The 20,789-nt window shown below is 39.4% G+C and overlaps 1 protein-coding gene across 1 annotated transcript in view; it reads left to right on the top strand.

The window, feature by feature from the left end:
- cdkal1 (CDK5 regulatory subunit associated protein 1-like 1) overlaps positions 1 to 20,789 on the top strand; it is a 244,521-nt gene that overhangs the window by 106,541 nt on the left and 117,191 nt on the right. The window contains exon 8 of the mRNA XM_044358558.1: positions 905 to 1,008. Coding sequence (XP_044214493.1) covers positions 905 to 1,008 — 104 coding nt within the window. The remainder of the gene's footprint in view (positions 1 to 904; positions 1,009 to 20,789) is intronic.

The following is a 20,789-nucleotide window of genomic DNA, read 5'->3' as shown; positions in this document are numbered from 1 at the left end:
TGTGCCTGTGGATCTGGTGCGATCTGGATCTAGTGTTCCTCCCTTTTTCAGTGTATTTTATTTTTTATTTTTTTTCTGCTTCATGGTCTTACCCTGGCTCCCTTTCACAGTCAATTTGAATCGGGCTTCTTCACTGTTTTTGTAAAACAAAACAATGTATTTAGTCCAATCTTTCCACTGCTTGCCTCGCTCCGAGAGACAGCTGTCCACGCTTATTTTGGAGCTAGCTGGAGTCCTTATGAACAGTTTAGGAGAGAAAGGACAGTTTTGACTCCCCACTTTCCTCTCCCATTTCTGCTCTATTGGGAAAGTGTTCATGAATAGTTTTCATTAAAAAAAAGTCTCTTCTATTCATCTGTACACTCACTGTGTTCCTGTCAATCCTTTTGCCCGTCCACAGTTTTCTTTAGTTGATTCAAATTAAGATGTTGTTATTGGCTGGATTGGTCAATTTTGAGATGTTATGTTGTAAATTATATATAATATATAACCTTTGTGTGTAAAATACACAAAACAGTGATTGAAAGCAAATAAAAATGATATTGCTCAGATGAATCCAAGCTATGTTTAGTAAAAAATAAATTAGTTTTTCAACCTGTAATTTAGCACCAAATTTAGCCCATATTTGCAAATGTGCAATTTTTTTGTGAAATATCATAATATTTACATATTATAATTATAATATTATAATATCTGATTTGAATGCCTTAGCATATAACATATAAAAGAAAATATACTTTTTTTTCTGCCCTCATTTCGTACAAGTTCAAGTTTTCACGTAAGTGCATTGATGATATGTGAAGAGTAAAGCTCTCCTCCTCTCCTTGTCAATAGTAAAAAATAAGTGTCCATGCCCTTTCTCATCCTCTCATCGCCTCACCATTGTCTGTTTCTATCTGTCTAGGTGTCTGAATGCATGTACCTACTGTAAGACTAAGCATGCCAGAGGAGACCTGGCCAGCTATCCCATAGAGGAGCTGGTGGAGAGAGCCAGACAGTCTTTCCAAGGTGAGTACATTCTTTCTCACACATATGAACAAACATAGTCATGCACACAGTCACAGCATGACTTTTCAAAAACTCATGCTGGAAACGTGGAAAAAAAAAAAAGGCCAGCAAATATATCTGTAGCTCTCGCTTTATACACTGTGGAATTGGAAGTGCTGATATCGGATAAGTGCAGCGGTGCGTTTAGGTTGCTTATCTTGTGTACATGTCATTAAATATGTTTTTGGTTGCTGTTGTCAATTAAGTTTACAGATTTATTTATTTAAGTCAGTGTGTTTGTGTGTTTCCATGGCATGGGATTAGTGTCTTGTGTGTGTGTGTGTCTGTCTGTCTGTCTGTCTGTCTGTCCTGTCAAGGGGGGAAGGTTTTAGTAACACATGTTGATGTTTTTGTTCTTGGGTAGAGGGTCCAGCCAGTTGGCTCTAGTTTGATGCCAGATGAGCAGCTGTTGTGCCCTGGCATCTGTTCCTTAAGAGTAAACTCCCAGAATCCCCAACTGCACAGCAGGCCATGCCTCTATTAGAGCCCCAGGCAGGTCAGTCAAGGGCAAGTCCATGCATTGATAACTCAAATCCCACTTCCAGAGCATTTATTGTATATAGTTTATTATCCATTGTGTGACTCGTGTATCAGCATAAATTTTAAAGTTATTGAAAGAAGTTATTCATCTGGTGTTGAGTCTAAAATCTGTATCAGGATTTTGTTGTTTACAGATTCACAGTGACACAGGAACCTTCTATATAAGCTTCAAAAGTCTTTATCTATATGAATTCTAGTCACCGTGTTACTGTGTCTGTCGTGGCCTTAAGCTGCATTAAGACCGACACCAACACTGCATCCAAAGACAGAAGGGGTTGCATTACTGTGGCGGTGTTGACAGGTATCAGTGAGAAGTTGAAATAGTAACCCAGACGTCTAGTGTGATGGCTTAACAAACATTAAGATGCTGCGCAGTGCTTTAAACTCCTTTTGAGGCAGGATTGTGCAACTCAGTAAAGTATCAGCAGTGGTAATTCGCTCATCTGCCTTGATGCTTGCAAAATAAAGAGAGGACTTAGCACAAAGCTACTTGGTACCAGGTATTCTAACGGTAGATTCTTGCACATATTTGATCAGATAACACAGAGCGTTGCTTTATGACGTTTTACTGGACTGCAACAATAGCAACAGTAAAGATCAACTTTTTTTTTTTTGCCAGAGCCCTCAGCTAGCGGCTCCCGCCCTGCTAATGCAGTAGCCTCAATGACATGAAGAAGGAGCCTGGGATTTCTGAAGCAGCACTATTATTGGTCAGAACACAACCTCAGTTTATATCTGTGCAGTAAAAACCAGAATATACCCTTGACAAGGACGTGGCTTTCTAAATCCCATCCAGAACTCTTTTAAAACAGCTGCATCCATGCCACTGCAGTGCCCGGGGGTGGCCAGTCAAGGGCAAACTCACCAGCTGCTCGGACCTTGGGGTGTGTGTGAGTGTGTATGTGTGTGTGTGTGTGTACGTTTTGTGAACATATATGGGACAGTGCAGGTTGAAGGTATACCTGCCCTTTACACTTGTTTGAGGGGAAGTTAATATTAAAGGTCATTCTGATATTTTAGGAAGACTGTGTGCCCAATCTGTATTGCTGTCATGTTATATCCTGTGATGTAAACATTTGTCATAGGTGCTATCATTCTGAGACCGGCTCAAATAATCTTCCAAGTAAAACTCAGTTACAGCCTCGATTACAGTTTGCTTTCATAGACGATATTTATTAACTGAGTGAATGAATAAATGGATAAATTAATGAAAGCGCAAATACAAAACTATCACACAATCAAACAAATTAAATTTTCATGCGAACGTTTAATAATAGACTTGACACCGGTTAACCCTAGACGTAGAACACAAAGCAGGAACTTCAGCTTGGAGGTCAGATAAAAAAGTGTGTGTGCGCGTGTGTGTAATCCGTTATAACGCAGGAAACATGAGTGTCAGAGACGGTTAGTTGTTGTTTTCAAAACACAGAAAGAGGAAGCTGGAGGTTACTGCCTGTCATGATTTCAAGACAGATGGAGACAGAGACGGGCAATGAGAGAGGAGAGAGATGAGGTTTCACTATCTATTTACCACTCACCATGGTGGATAGAGCCAAAATCAAACGGTGTTTAAGTTAGTTAAACCTTAAAAATATTTGCACACATTTCCATCCTTATTTTTCCTGTTTATTGCTTATTATAATCTACCATCTCATGTAAACACACACATATAAATACATATATGTTTAACGCACAAACATGGAAACACAGTAAGACAGTTTGCCAACCTAATATCCTGATTCTTCACCGTGTTTTAATCGTTTCTCACACAAACAGCCACACACACACTAACAGCCCTCACTGGCGAGTGTGATAAGCAGGTTTTTTTTTTTTTTTCTCAGGCATAATTGTGCCCCCACACCCTTTGGCCATCTAATGTAAATTTTGTCTGTAACATATAATCTATTTCTCTTTTGCTGAACAAATAGAATCATCTACTGCGTTTATGAACTGAAGGCGCACTGTTTACCCCATTAAATATTTTCGTCAGGTTCGGAATTACATTAAGGCAGTGCAGCAATGCTTCCTTTTTCTCTCTCACTCTCACTCTATTAGCCACCTTTTTCTTATCTCCTAACAAATTGAACCCCCAAATAGGCCCCGTAATTTGATTTGCTATTTGATGTCTTTTGAATAAAATAAAATAAAAAAAAAAAAAGCCGCAAGTATGAATGCTAATTTGGATTGGCCAGTCAGCCAGCTTTGGGGCTATTTGATTGGTTTATCTCAGGGAACTTTGAAAGGATTTATGGGATTTATTCAAATGCGATTTGAGGTAAATAGCTCTCTTTCCATCTGGAAAAAAAAGAGAGAGTGAGTGAGTGCACAGCTTTTAAAATAATCTGAATTATTCAAATGTATGAATGTATAATTTTTAACATCAGAGAGGTTTGTTAATGTATGCAGGTAATGGAGGCAGGGGATGTCATAGGAAATGACAAAGTTGTGGGTGCGTGGGTACGGGTGGAGAGCGGGGGGTTCATATGCGTAGTTTTGTGTGTGTGTGACAGAGACATGCTGGGGGGACAGTGATTGAGTGTGGGTCGGTCTGTGTGTTGGCAAAGAAGTGTGTATCTTTTTAAGTGTGTGTAAAACAGCCAGAAGATGAGAAATATTTAATCATATTCCTCTGGGTGAGCAATTCTGGAGATGGCAGAATTCTCCATGAGGGTGAGTCCAGTAGATAGAAGGTAATCAATGTCTATCCACCAGCAGTCTGCCAATGAGCTAACACCTGTTGTCTCCCTCCTCTCCCCTTTAGTCCTCTATACTTTGACATTCATCCTGTCTCCATCCTTATCTTTTACTTAATCCTTCTCTCATCTCTCATTTCTTCCCGTTGCTCCACTGTCTTTACACCTGCATGTCTCTCACCCGTGGCCCATTTCAGCCCTCCCTTCCTCTTTAATCCTCTGTCATCCTTTTCTCTATGTCTCCAATTCTAGGAGATTATAAGTAGTGGCAATCAGGAGCCAGAGAATCTTTGCACATGTATGTTTATATTCAATAACAGTATATGTCAGAATATGACAATCAATCAATCTATAAAATTTAGAGATAGCATTACCAGCCACTGGAATCACAAAGCTCATATTATAAAAGATCTCTTAAAAGGAGTGATTAAAAAAAAAAAGAAAGACCAGAATGGTTTTTGTGTTCCATTAAGCCTTTTCCTCTACAGCAATGGACAGACTGCAAAAAACCTGTAGGCCAACACAAGTCCTCACACAATATTAGACAAAAATGCTCATCATCGGAGGGAGGTCATTTGAAATTGTTAGTATAACAATAACTAAAATAAATACCACCAAATGCTGCTTTCAGTGGTTATGTGATGACCGATGATGATTTGAGTACAGTGAAAATACTAACCAGGCTTAACTGTAACATTATGATTATACATATTATTTTCTGTCCATCACATCTGTGTTACGAAAGCCAAGATCATACAGCTTTTCGTTCCGTCCACGTATACTTACATGTGTTCTATTACTAAAGTTTATCCGGAGATTCTTCTCACATTCAGTGCAGCGTTTGAAACATATTTGGAAAGGCTTTAACCTCTGAAACCTGCAGATACCCTGCTGTAAACATGGTGGCAGCCCCTGAGAAATGAGACTGCTGTGCCGGGGCTGTGTATAATGCTGCTTTTCCACCGCATGGTTCAGCTCAACTCTACTGGCTCGGAACCATTCTTTTTTGGTTTTCTATGGGCAAAAGTTGTGAATAGTACCTGGTACTTTTTTTTGGTATCACCTCCATTGAGGGTCCGAGCAAGCTGAGCAGCACGGGACATCCTGCACAAACCCGCCATATGACAACCAGCTACATTGAGGGTGTACTATCTGCAGTGGAAAATTAAATCTAGAAAAGCACCCGGTACCAAAGGTGAGTAGAGGCGAGCCAAGCCGGTACCATGTAGTGGAAACACGGCTTTATAAGAGAGAAATCTGTTTGTTGTGGTCTTCAATCTCACTGTGGCTGTTGCCTTGTCATTTTAAACTGTCAGTTTGGTGTTTTTGAAACGGCCCTGACTAAAACAGGACGTGACGCTTCATAGATACAGACACACTGCTATCACTCCAACATGACACACTACATTAGTGTGTGCTATGCGTCCTAGCAATCTTGACATAGCTTGAATTTTAGGCTCTACATCTTAGAACCTTGTATCGCCAATATTTATTTTTTTCTAGAACTGACAGCTAGTGAAATTTTCTGCTTTGTAAAAATGTTTGACGCACTACATTCTAAACAGAACTGCCGAAGATGCAATATAATGCATATACTGTATGTCAACATGAAAGATGAGCTACATTTTTGCACATGAAATTGAAAATATACCCACATTTTTAGAGTTATCTCATTAACTGAATTAGATATCCTTTTTTTTTTTAGGGTAACATCATACATTAAAAGGAAATACGCAGACTAATATTCACATATATCATCTGCTTTTTCTCTCATTTCCACATGACTGATGGCATCAGTGTTGAACACAGATATTAGCAGAAATGACACCGCTTAGTTTCCTGCCTTCAGCTGGATGACATATGACAGATAGACAGACAGATATGTGGGCAAGCTCACTGGCTAGCTCCAACATCTGTGACAGGTGTCAGCTCCCGTTTACCTCCGCCCGCTGCAGTTGTGTGACACATGGGCAGACGAGGCTGCCAAAGTGTGCCAGGAACGATCCTCTATGGGTCAGCGGTTCCACCAGGCTGGATGTCCAGGTACTTTTGAATTACACTTTTAGATTAGATTACATGAAAGGTAAATGAACCCTGTGGGGAGAGCGGGGCATACAGCAGCAGAGAGAAGACTGTAGAGTAATGAGATTAGGGCAATCCAGGAAATAGAAAGTATAAAGTGTCATTTGACAGGTTTATGGCCACAAAATGGATGTGCACATGTGGATGTAGCCATGAAAAGTATCTGGTAGATGAAAAAGCATATAGGTACACGTCTGAATGCATATGGACCAAAGGGAATTGTACACTTCATATTAATTTAGGAACAATTGATTGAAGAAAGAAAGTTCATCTTTAATTTGTCTCCTATTGATGGGGAGATGAACAAGAATGGGAATAGAGCCACAGAGGCAGACAAGCAGAGAGACTGAAATATTGATAGAAGCACATTGATCATAGTTGAGTCACCACCAAGTGCCGCCTATTGGAAATAACATGTGGAAAACTGCTGAGCATGCAAGCACGAACACAAATTTCCTGTGTGTGTGTGTGTGTGTGTGTGTGTGTGTGTGTGTCGAGGCAGTCAAATTCATTATCCTCTGGGAAAGCTCTCATGAGAAGCTAAAAATGGATTTTCTGAATCCCCTCCAGACCGATAAGTTACTGATATTTTTCATACAGACAAAAGTTTCTCCATGTGTGCTCTTCTGCGCTGAGAAATCGTTCAGACTCCAGCAACAGTTTTTCATAACCTGGCCGTTGTGTAGCCAATAAATTCGAAACAGACTACAGTTACACATACACTCATGCACCGGAGTTCAAACATGTGTCACCACTATGGAGAAGTGATAAAACTTCTTCATTTCTTGACTTAATTTATTCATCGCCGCGTGGTTTTATGTGTCGAGCACGACACTAACAGTGCGGAAGATAAAGGGGAGGGGTTCTATTCTCAGGAAAGCTCTGCACTACACTAAAAGGGTTAAGAGGTTTCTTTCCACATGGACATGGTCTGTACAGAACACACTTATGTGACACAGGTTGCCAAAAGGATCAAGAAAGCTTCATAGCATTTTTGTGGCAATTGTATATACTTCTTATTAACATATTAAGGAGATTGCAAGACATATTGAAATTTGCAGTCATGGTGGAAAGTCCCTTCAGCAGGGAGATGTGGATCTTTTCTTTGTCTTTATCGCTTTATATATCAAAGAAATTTTATTAGTTTTGACAACCTTTTGGAGACAAAGGGAGAATTATCAAAACAAAACAGAAACGACTGACTCATTTAGAATAAACAGTAGCCACAATATGTCACATTTTTTTATGCGATTGTAGCCTCTTTCCAGTTCTTCTGAATTTTTGCTCGTAGCGAAATGAGGCAACCCCAGTGACAAGCGGAGTGCAGTCACTGTGCAATGAAATTCAGACGACCTTTTTCAAAGCAGTATTTGACTTGTGAGACACAGGTGTAATTAATAACATCATCACGGCTGCATTGTCTCAGTGTTCTGGTCCAGGTCCTGGTATTGTGCTGATAAGTGATCAGATCCACCTGTGCTTTTCCTTACAGTGACAAGTAAAAATGTCTGCTGCGATCTGATGTCTGTCATTTAATTGAATATAATGACATAATGGACACAGAAGAGCCAATAAGCTCAGAACTAGGGCTGCAATTGATTATTATCATTTGTTATTAATCTGTCAGTGATTTTCTCAATTAATTGAATAATTGTTTGGTAGCCCAAGGTGATGTCCTCAAATGTCCTCTTTTGTCTCGACCAACAGTCCACAACCCAAAAATACTTAGTAGACTATCATAGAAGGCTAAATAAAGCAGAAAATATTCTCATTTGAGAAGCTGGAATCAGAGAATTTGGACATTTTTTATTTAAAAAAAAAAAAAAAAAGTTTAAAAACGATAAACTAAGTAGCTGTCGATTGATTTTCTGTCAATTGACTAATCGTCGTAGCTCTACTCAGAACTTTGTTTGATGGGTTTTCCTCTGTGTGCTGGCTTGTTGCAACCATATCATATTCATCAACAGGTAGCGTAACTGCCAGTATCTGTTGTAGGGGTGACTTCACCGCAGCAGGTCAGTAGTGTAGGTGCAGCTGCTATGGCCGGTTGCTACGGTAGGGAGTTGCTTGTGTCTGATCTTTATCTCTCTCTCTCTCTGTTCCTCCGTGTCTGTGTAAATATTTCATTGGTTTTGTCATTTTTGTCTATAGTTTAAAACAAAGCCGACTGTTGGCTGTTTGGTAACTGCAACTTGTCTGGCTTTAAACACACATTCACGGTTTGCATGAGAATATAAAACACACACACACACACACACACAGCTCATTGTGTGTGCGTCTGAGTGTGTCTGTCTGCGTATTCTAGTTTGCACTGAGTCACTGAAGAAGAGAGAGGACATTCATTATTTTATGTCTCCTCTCTCTCCGTTCTTGTACCACGTTCAATATCTTTTCTTTAACTTCTCATCTTAAAGTTCAACTAAAGTATCGTCGTCCTTCATTTGCTTCTCTGTCGTCTTGTTTGACCTCTTTTTATTCTCTCCATAGGCTGGAAAAAAGACAACAGAGGGTGGTGTGCGTGTGTGTGTGCGTGCGCGTGTACCGTCTTGTCCTGTGATTTACTGCCAAGCTGGCAGCAGAGAGCAGTGAATAGGGGGCCCCTTTCACACAAAGAGAGCATGGGATACACACAAACGTACACACGCACACTCACACACACACACAAACTCCAGTCAATGCCAGACTGCAGGCCACCAACTGCACACCTGGCATGCTACTATTATGTCACCAGTGTGTGTTTGTGTGTGTGTGTGTGTGTGTGTGTGTGTGTGTGTGTGTGTGTGTGTGCGCGCGTGCATGTGTGTGTGTGTGTGTATGTGTGATTGTGTAAGTCCAGCAGACACCATCTGCTCTGTCCTCTGTGAACTTGTGTCGACACCTTTCCTCTCTCCCTACTCCACTTGACTATATCAAAATAGCATTGAATGTATTTCTTTACATGCTTTACACACTCTACATTCTGTTATACTGCTAAATGTACAATATATCCCAATGCTGTATATGTAGTTTTACTTCTGTTTCTTGCTATAAGAACTAACATGTGCTCTTTATCTTAGTGCTGATGTTGCAATGCACCTTTTTACTACCATGTATTCTTAACTGTTGCAATGTATTGTTCCTGTACTACTTTATATATTAACTCTATATGTAGTCTTAACGACTGTATAGGTCAGCTGTGAACTGTATATATTTTATTCTATAACTTTATGTGAAATATGTGGCATTACTAACTATTGTAGTGTAGTAATGTTGGCATATAGGTCTCTGAGCAACAGATGAAGATGTATTACAGATTTTAAAGTTTGGGGTACTGAAAGAAAGACAGTTAATTTCAGTTTCTCTCTCTCTGAAACATCTTTCTTCCCTTTTCTTACTTCTCTTTCCTTTCATGACATGTTTTCTTCTTTTTTTGTGCCCCCCGCCTCCCCGCTCCATCTCTGTTTTTCTCTTCTCCCTCTCACATAAAGGTAGCGCGTACTACTGTATTTTCCTTCTGTACAACACCCCGTGTGGGGGAGGGGAGAGCAGGTACATATTCAGTCAATAGGTGGCAGTACAGCACTTAGGTTCAGACCGGGACCATGTGCTCGGCTCGCTGGCCTTGTTATTGTCTGCATGGCTTTCCACACGCTGTCTCCCTCTCTCTCTCTCTCTCTCACACACAGGCACCAAGAGTCGGCTTGTGCCTGTTAAAATGTTTAACTGCTGTAAGTCCTCTGACTCACATTTGGCTTTTAGTTCTTCCTCCCAAAACGCCACTGTGTATATGTGTGTGTATGTGTGTGTGTGTGTGTGTGTGTGTGTGTGTTCCCTTTCCCAGGCTGTTAAGCACACTCCTGCTCTGTTGTTTATACACCAACTTCCTCCTTGTTAGTCTGTGCGAGTCACAGAAGATAAAAAATAAATGACACCCTCTTCTTCGTTATTGAAGCCTTGTAAATATTTGTAATGATTACCCACTCAAAGAAGTAATTGTTACAATCATTTTGGGGGTCTACCTTTCAATCCTCCTACGACCCTTTTGTTTGTCCCAAACCAATCAAAAGAATGTTATTAGAAAAAAAAAAGCTGTTACAGTGTAAAAAATATTACACTTTTCAGATGTTTCATGTTTTATGACATCATAAGAGAGAGGAAGAGATGGTGTATGAGTCAGATCAAGTTTATGTCACTTCGTACCTTACTGTGCTGATCCTCTAAGCAAGCACTCCATATGCCACTTTTCTGCTCCTTCTCTTGATTGCTTGTCACTGTGTTTCCTCTTATAACAAGATTGCTGACATGTTTTAATGAATCTGAGTCCCTGCACCAGGCCTTATTTGCACTCAGTTTGTTTTCGTAGCTAAAACATGTTGCTATTTTTGCTTTTTTTTTTTTTTTTTAATGTCCTATGGGAACACAAGGAAGCCTTTGCACTCTCCCGTGCCTGGTTCATAACCAGCCGCTCTACTATTGAAGATAACAGGACTACATGACTACAAGGTTGTTTCCATAAGCCCCAATGAGTCACAATCACACCAGTGTAAAGAGGAAAAAAAAAAGAAAAGAAAAGAAAAGAAAATCTACAAGTGGCTCAAGTCCTCAACTTTGTGTGTGCTTTGAAGTCTAGACCTGGAGCTTGTGAGGCTGGAGAAGGAGAGATTAATTGGGCCGTTTAATCTACACAGTCCCTTGTTTGAACCCTTTCAGTCTTTTGGCAGTGTCACAAAACAAAAGCCTGATAGATACCTGCAGGTATTAAAGTTTCTGCTGTGTGGCATATTTCTTCTGTGTGGATTTCCACAAAGACAACTTCAGCTCCGTGAAAGGTAGATGATAAAAAGCAGCGGGGTATTCAGCGGCTTACAATTTAATGTCCGAGCGCGTTTGTCAAGGCAATACACATATTCACAATTGAAGGCACTTGCATCACCTCACCACAGATCTATTTCCATCCAATATGTTTCATTTGAACATTTTTCAGCTGGACAAACGCTTGTATGCCTACATTTATCACAATCCAAGATGCATTACACTTAAGTTTATTATTTATTAGAGCAGCATTAATAGAAGTTTTTGGCCATTTGGGGGCAGTAGAATAAGATTTAAACCCAATATTTAATATAGAAAACATGTTGGCAAACAATTGCCTATTTCCACATCCAGCAGACAAAGCAGCATTAACATTCGTTTGGGTTGGGTTCGGTTGGGTTTCTGGTCCAATATTCACTCTCCTTTTAGCTCTGTTTCCCTGAGGGAAATATTTGACTCTTTAGCTTCTTTATGTCCCACTATGTTCACCAGCTAGTTGCTAACTTTGTCTCACTGACATTTAGTGCCGGGGAGGTTACATGCAGAGCTTTTCCACTAAAAACAGGCGCCTGCTGCATCTGGAAACAACGTCGGTAAAAGCAGTGAAAGTGAACCAAAATAGTCAAGTTACGACTATTAACCCCCCAAATTAGCAGAAAGATGCACAAAAGTTCAGTAGACCTGAGGGTGCCTTCAGAGTCGTGAGATAATTGTGTGTGTTTGTTACTACCAGTGACCTCTTTCTCATTACATAGTTGTATTTATTTTATTTTTATACATTATTGATATAAAAATATTAAGAAGTGCAGCTTTAAGTTTACTGGCAATTTCCCCAATGGTCTACTGTTATATTATATATTAAAGCAACCTAAACTTGTGATTTTGTTTATTGGGTCAGAGGTTCATTTGTTAAAGTTCGTGTGGACTGAATTGGTAGATTTAGTCATAGCACACATTAAAGCTATTACTCAGTGGACAGACTTTGAAATATGTTTTTTCACATCCCATCCCCTTTATGAAGAAACACCTTCATTTCTGCTGCCTTAGCAAACGTATAAATAGTCTGCCTTTGGGAAGATTTCTCTTAGTCATTGTGAGCCAAGAGTTAACAGACAACATATTTAACAAATCTTTGATGACATGTGCATTTGGTTAAAAAAAAAAAAAAAAAGAAAAAATGTAATGAATCATTTAAATTTCATCCCTCTATGACATGCAAGAAAGAAGTGAATTTCATGTCTCTATTCTTGATTTCCTAAGGTACTGGCCTCCTATTTGTTATACCACACACACTCTGATATACACACATCACATGCACACTCACTTCCAGAGACATCATAATTAATTGGTTATTCTACCTGTAATTAACTTGAACCTCACATCAATGTTGTGATCAACACAACTCATTACCCGTAAAAGAGAGAGACATCAAGAGGGAGACTAATAAATGCTTAAGGAGTGAGACTGAAAAGTGACAGGAGGGAGAAAGAAGCTAAAAAAAACTGTTGAATCCCAATATTTGACCAAATGACTCTTTTTACAGTCTTTTTTAAAGAAAACTGTAACCTTCCTGAGCAAGTTTTTGTTTTCATTAAGATGTCGGTACCCTCCTGAGAAATGCTTGTGACAGACAGAAATTGAAATTATTTGCTCTTGCTCAATCTACAACATTATGCAACTGTCCCACTTTTGCTCTAGTGTATGACTGTTTTCCTGTCTGAATCCATCCCATCACTTCACTCCCACTCCACTCCCAGTTGATGGTTTTATCTCTTGTCTTCTGCTTTTATTTTTCCTACTCTGCTCTCCCTCCTTCTGCCATTACAGCTTCCCCTTCTTTGATCTTCTCTCATTTTCAATCAATTCCATCTCCCTCGCAGTCTCATCTTTCTATTTTGGTTCAAATCAATTTTCCCTAGCTCCCATCTGTTTATGTGTATATTTCTCCAACACAATTACCTTTTAGTCATTATCAGTCTCCTTTTAGTCCTTTCACCAACAAAACATTCTCACGTGATTACTTTCAGTTTCTCTGTGTCTGTGCGTAACTCTTCTGTCCTTTATCAACCAGTTTACTTTAGTTTACTGTCTGATGTTGAGCCACCACCGGCTTATCTGAATTCAGACAGATAAATAAAAAAACATTGCCCAATACATTCCACAAGGCACATACCATCAGCAACTCATTTATCTCCCATACAGCTGAATGAATAAGGAAACCCAGAGGCAAAATGTTAGCCTAGCAGTTATTTGCATCTGCATTTATTTATTCTTTGTTTGTAAATTAATTTTTAATGATCCACAGTATGATGAGGTTGTCTCATAACATGTAGAAATAATTTATTAACCATGCTTTTAGCTGTTTTAGTGCTATTACACTGATATGTGTGCCAGCCTTAGTATTGAAGGCTTTAGGCACTGAAATACACAGAAACAAATATTTACACATTCATTCATTTATTACTTTTACCTTATTACTTAGACTGGCTTGTGGGTCTAGTAAACAACAGAATAAGAAAATAATTTTAAAGGGAAAGTAGAAAAGGCTCCACTTGTATTCGGAGCTGTTGTGGCTTTGGCCAAGGGACACATTGTCCAGAGTGCTAAGTTAGCGTATTTCACGTGAATTATTGTTTAAATAGAAGGCTTATTTTGAGCATTATGATCATTGTTGAGCAATATGGTCAATACAAACATTTACAGTAGGTAGTGTTGCTGCTGAAAGTGTTTTTTAACTTGAATTGTTTTATGAATACATCATACTCCATCACCCAAGACTAACATTAGAGAAGTTGAGCACTGAACTTTAGCTAGCAAATGAGTTAGCAAACCAACAGACATGACTACACTTTACAAAACCTCCAGCCAAAACTGATATTGTGAAGGTGAAGAAAACAATCCTCTCCCTGGTCCTGTCTCATCGACGACCTGCATCCATGTACGTTGTGGATTACTATGGGTTTCCCTGGTAACAGTAAGCACAGTAATATACTTTTTTTTTTACTTTATTCCACAACATGTAGACCAATTTTTGTCTCTGTAAAAGACATTCCAATCAGCGTTAGTAGTCAGTCAGTTACTTTTATTTCCTTATTCTCGTACAAACAAAAGACTGTAACAATTTCCAAAGTATTGCAGTTGTCTTTTTCAAATACAAAAGCTGTGCACTCCCACACACTTCTCTCTGCTTTATTCTGTTCATCAGATTGTGACCTTCATTTAGACCAGTTAGCTTAACTGGTTCATATTACAATTCAGTGGACTAAAGACATAAGTGAACAGTTTGGCACACAGTGAGAGCCTGCATATAGCGCCCCTTTGAATTGAGAATCAATTCTGAATCTAATTATGACACCAAGAATCGGGATCAAATCAAATCATGATATTCCCACTCCCAACAAATTCCTTTTATTACGCACCCGTTGTATTAAATCCATCCCACTCGTTCTTGTCGTCGGATCACAAAAGAAATTGCTTTAATTTTGCAAAAATATTAGTGTGTATATCTCAAAAAGACTCGCATGTCCTCTGAGTATAATTTGCAGCTCTGAATGATGTATGTGTGTTTGTGCGCACGTTCTTGTGTGTGTGTTTGTCCCCCTGTGGTATATATTTTGATACCATCAGGGGGTCTCTTCACACCCCCTGCAGGAACCAGTTCTCACATTGTGGACCACCCGTGGCCACAGCCACGAGCTCCTGGTGTTGGGTGACACGAAAGGGCTACGGGGGGACAGCTGATGCACTCACACACTCACACACACACACACACACACACAAACACACAAACACCCACTCAGAGAAATATTTTTCAAATGCTGGAAACTACTGAATATGTCCTCTAGTAAATGCTCCCTCTAACCCTTTTAGCTCAAACTCTCTCTCTGTGCTTCAGGTTGTTCATGGCATTGCCCCTTGACAAACAAACTTTGTTTTGTATTGCTGCAGTCTAAATATAATATCTTTCCACCACATACACAACTAGATATACTTGAACACACAGAAACGTGCAAATAATCTTTCTTTTGAGGTAGACCCAGAGATGCATGTTGAAGACATGTCCTTACATGTAGCAAACATGTACTGACATGCAACTAACTGTGGAAGAGCCTGTGTGTGTGTGTGTGTGTGTGTGTGTGTGTGTGTGTGTGTAGATATAATCACAGTGAGATATGTACTATGCTTTGGAGATAATCTGTTATGTATGGGTATGTGATTACACTGAAAAAAACATTTTTCCTAGTGGATGCAGCATTATTTAGGAGAGAACAGACTGACAGTTCATCAGAGATTTTCTTTAAATGTCAAATCTTTGTGTTTTTCCCCCTTCAATTTAGGAATGTAATGTGCTTTATTTATCATTATACAATAAAAGGTTGTGATCATATCATTTTGCAACATTAAAATATAAAAAAACAAATCCTTGGGATCCATATCAAGATTGTTTGTTCATGTTGTGTTAATATTTTAAACAAAAAAATCCCATACATCTCCCAAATATTGATGTTCAACAGCTTCAAACTGTATACTAGTTTTAACGGCTGTTTCTTAAGATCTGTGATATTTAAATCGCACATTACAATCTAATCTGCATTCAACGTGCTATCCAAATAACGACTCCATGACTACTCCTTGTGTATATTTGTCTGCAGTGTTATCAGATGGCTTGTTCATGCAGAATATGCAAATCAGGTAACTGGGTGGGGAGCTGGTATAGACAACCAAACTGGCAGGTGTGAGGTTGCTACATGTGCCGCACTACAGCCTCAATTTACTTTTCTTTTGAAAGAGGAAAAATATATTTTTAGCTGATGATGAAAGGCTCTTTAATTTTAGTAAAAATGTAATCTACCGGTTGATAGTTCAATACTGTGTGAAAATTAAACAACTACTCGCGGTGAAAACTTTATTGCTGTTTATTTTCATTATTTGCTGATCCGCAACACATCAGTAACTTGTGTTTTCTTTCAATTTTTCTTTTCACGGACTGTATCTGTGCACATTCCGAGTACATTGTAGTGAACACCTTTGTGTCCACCTTTAGCAGGAAATAGAACATTTTGGTGCATAGAAACCAAACATATGGGTGAAATTCGGTTTATGGTGATCAGCTACAGGTTTTTGCTGTAATGAAGAAGCCTCATCAGTATTTCATACTGTACTCTTGGCCTCAGTTCTGGATGCTAAGATCCAGTATAGATGGCTGGAATTGGTTTGAGAGGAGTGAATCAAATCTTAGAAGTTGTTGGTTTTTCCACATCACACGAATGCATCACAGCAGCTGAACAGACCGAGCAGCTCAGAACAGGCTGCAGCAATTTTTTTTTTCCACACACACACACACACACACACACACACACACACACACACACACACACACACACACACACACACACACACACAGGCTCTTCCACAGTTGGTAACATGTCAGTACATGTTTGCTGCATGTAAGGACATGTCTTCAACATGCATCTCTGGGTCTACCTCGTGTCTGCCCCTTGCTGTACGTTGGCATTTAGCTTCCTATGCTCTGGCATATTTTTCATTAGAGAATATTGGCACAGTAACCATTATTTATTTACAACTGTTATTTTTTCTTAAAGGAACATTTAAGGGTGAATGCAATGAACTTGTGAGTTAATGGCTAAAAGTAAAACTAAGTTTGGTTATCTAGATAGTGATGTGTTATAATTTTGCAGTTCAGTAACTCTTCAGTAACAATTTTGCTGTTTGTTTATTTTACTATATGTGTGTGTGTGCGTGTGTGTGTGTGTGTGTGTGTGTGTGTGTGTGTGAGACACGTTTCTCTCTGGCCGCAGTGAATGTCACTCCAGGTCTTCAGCTGAAGAAACCGTTGAGTGTTTCTGCCTGACTGGGCGGCCTGTCGCCACATCTGTCACTTTGGAGAAAACTCTATGCCTGATTCCCTCTGACCCCCATTGTGTGTGTGAGTGTGTTAGGGGCATAATTCTGCTTTCCTGTAAACTCCCTTGCCCTATAGCTGGAATCGTTTGTGTTAAGATGTGTGTGTGTCTGTGTGTATGTGTGCATCACTTTTCTCCTCACATTTCAGTTTCTACAGTAGTAACCTTGACTGTCGCAGGAGATCCGTCTGACACACACCTTCATGTGCAATAATACCTACACTTAAACAAAATGCCTCTTCATTCCTCTGCAAGAGAGAGAGAGGCGTAATATTCTGGTCCATCACTCGCTAAAGCTGTTTAATAGGCTGCATTCGCACCGACTTCAGCTTTGTGTAAAAACAGGCCCCTCATTTCATTTCAAAAACACCAATCCGGGTTACGCAGCCGGGACGCCAACACAGAGGGCTCTGCAGGGTTGTCCGGTAAAAATGTTGAACCTTGATCAAGTTTTAGTTGACCGCAATGCAATTGAGTCCGGGAAGGCACTGCGTTGGCCAATCAAACTTGCACAATCACACATTCTTGGTGGGTTACTTTGGGACATGTTTTCCGTATTTCTATTGTTTACCTCGTGATCATCCCAACGAAGGATAAAATAGTTGCCGCTATGCTAACTTTTCAGCTATATAATCCTGTCTCTGAGTACCATTTGGTTTTTTGATAAGCCTCTAAACGCATTAATCTGTCAGTCAAGCTGGATTCCCTTGATCATATTTTATTGTCTCAACCGGTACCTTAAGAAACACGCCTCTCACCAATGCAGTTCCCCCAAGCTCTTAGCACTTTCTTTCTCTCCTTTGCCTCATCTCTCTCTCTCTCTCTTCTTGCCTCTCTCTGTCCCCCCTGTTAAGACACTGTATATGTGGGTCTCTGATCTCCCTGCAGGTCTTGATCAAAGTGTTGTGTCACTGATGACAACCAGATTTTTACTATTGACCAGTGGCCTCATTAAATGCGAGTTGAACACATGTAGGTTCTCTAGTATCATAGAATTTGTATGTGAATGTGGTTTTTTGCTATGTGGAGGGTTAGAGGATTAAAAGCTTTGAAAAGAGGGAGGTAGTTAGAGGGAGGGTGGGCAGATCGGGATCAGTAGCCCTGCATATGGCCTATCTGTTCTCAGCATGTAAACTTAGTAAACAAATCAGTCATTATTCTTGAGCTTTAATACAGAAAATATCCCATATGTTTACATAACAATACAAATATTTACATAATAAGATCATGTTTACAAATCCACTGACTAAATTAACACATGCACGTTATTACATTTACAAATTTCGAAACACACTTATAAACACACACAATATACTAGTCACTAACTTAATTAACATATACACACACAGACACTCGCAGGGTGCATTTAAAGTTCGTCCGGCCTTGCTACAGTAACTAATTTCATAGACAGACACACACACACACACACACACACAAACACACACTGGCTAAGTGAATTAATAAACACAAACATGATGCCTGCTGGTGGGTCATGAATATATTAGCATAAATACTGACCAGACATATTATTATTTATCAAATTAGTGCCTGCACAGGCGAGAGGACACACACATACACACACACACACACACACACACACACACACACACACACACACACTCACAAAATGTGTAAAGAAATTAGGTCAACAGCCTTGAATTACAAAGAGTTAAACCTTATTATGTCTGATTAATAACACAACTCTAGTACTGTATACATGTATGTGTGTGTGTGTGTATGTGAGAATATTTGTGTGTGTGTGTGTGTGTCCGTCCATTGCCTTGACAGCTGATATTAACCATTACCACCTCAATGACTTTTTAATAGGAACTCATTTCCATATGTAATCTCAATGTTGCGGTGTGTGTGTGCGCGTGCCTAATGCCCTTAGTGCCCTGCTGCTCTTGGGGTCTCTGAAGCATACAGAAATGGGATCTGCCCCCTATAGCTTCCTTTGACTCTCTCAGCCCCCCCCTCTCCTCCCCCCTCACACACTCTGTGTCTCATCCTCCCTGTCCTCTAATCCGCGCTCCCCATCAGCCATTCATCCTCCCCTCAGCTTCAACTCATGTGCTTTTAATGACGTACAGTACAAGTTCATTATCTTGATAGACTGACATCAGGGTTAAATCTCGAGACAGTATGGATAATCCCTGTTTGATAGATAACTCCTGTTTCACACAGTTATATAAATCACAGTTACATACTGAGCTATTTTTCCTATTTTTCCATTCATTTCAATTAGTGCTGAAAACAGTTGCTGATCAATGAGTAGATTGACATGTGATCACTTTGAAAATCAGTTCAACTTTTGTGTCATTTATTGATTTTAAAAAAACATTTGCGGCCGTTCAAATGTGGTGATTTGTTAAACATCTTTCAACTCAGGGACAGTTGTGCTTGAATCACATTAACATCCAGTTTATCAGCAGCAGATGAATTTGAGCTATTGTGACAGCTACATCTTTTACCTCAGTCTCCTGTTTAATTTCATTCAGTGCTTGTTAAGTGACACTAATGAGATCATTTCTTAATGAAAGCAGATAACAAGGCCTGTTGATTACTAACAAAATCACTAATAATATTAGTCCCACTCAGATGCTTCTCTGTAAAGAATTCTCTCACACTTATTATCTCCTGTTTATTGTTCATTATCTATCCTGCTTCCTTATTTTTTCATCGGTTTTTCAGGGGGGCTTTTATAATAACTATGCACAGGTAAATGAGGACAAATCACTTAACTGAGAATGACAGAGAGTGCATTCAGTTATAAATCCGATGTATATTTTCTGCCATTCTTTCTCCAAGGCGGCAGCAGCTGGAGCCTATCTGACCCAAACGTGGACAGGCTGCTAGTCTATTACAGTGCAAGCAGATATCCCTCCTATTTTTGTCTTTCTCCCTCTAGTTAAGGATAAAAATGTAGAATTGATTCAAATTTAAAACTGATTACAAACAGTTTAAGGTAAAAAAGATTTAAATTATTTATTCCTCTATTTCATGCCTGCACATTAAAAAAAAAAAAAAAAAAAGACTTAACAGTGGAATGCACACTCTTCAAGTTGGTTCTTTCATGTTGGACATGATGTATGGCAGGAAAGGAAAAGCATTATTAACTGACACACTGTAGCCTGTACTGTACATTTACTGTCAGACTGACAACTTACTGCTAACCTTTTCCTCTGCTCTGCTCACATTCATGTCAGTTTTCTTCCGCTCGATATCTACACACACATTAAGCACTGCCCTATTCCTTAATGGAGCTACGCTACTCTTGTACCTTTCACGTAGATGTCCTTTGAAGAATGAAGAGAAGGAGGATGACTCAAAACAATTCCACAATAACATAGGGTGTTATTGTGCTTGCACAGTGTGTGAGTGAAAATCATTAGTAGCCCATTGATATTAATGATCGTGTGAATTTTTTGCAGTGGCGCTCATAATTTTTGCAGTGGCGGTGCGCCGCTGCTGAATGAACATAGAGAAAATACTGTCTGTACTTGAGTCACACTTAATGTTAGTCAGTCATGCTGATAACAGCAGTTACAGAGTATTAGTGAATCATTGTCAACTTTGATAAATCACTTTTAGTTTTAGTTTGTATGTTATTTGAATCTTTGTGCTGTAGTGTGTTCTTTTGTTTAAAAGGCATCAAGCATGAAGGACAAATAACACCTTGAGACCTGCTGTTTCCACCAGACCAATTTATTCC

The sequence above is a fragment of the Thunnus albacares genome, chromosome 8 (assembly GCF_914725855.1).
Source record: "Thunnus albacares chromosome 8, fThuAlb1.1, whole genome shotgun sequence".
NCBI lineage: Eukaryota > Metazoa > Chordata > Actinopteri > Scombriformes > Scombridae > Thunnus > Thunnus albacares.
This window is presented reverse-complemented; position numbering and strand designations above follow the sequence as displayed.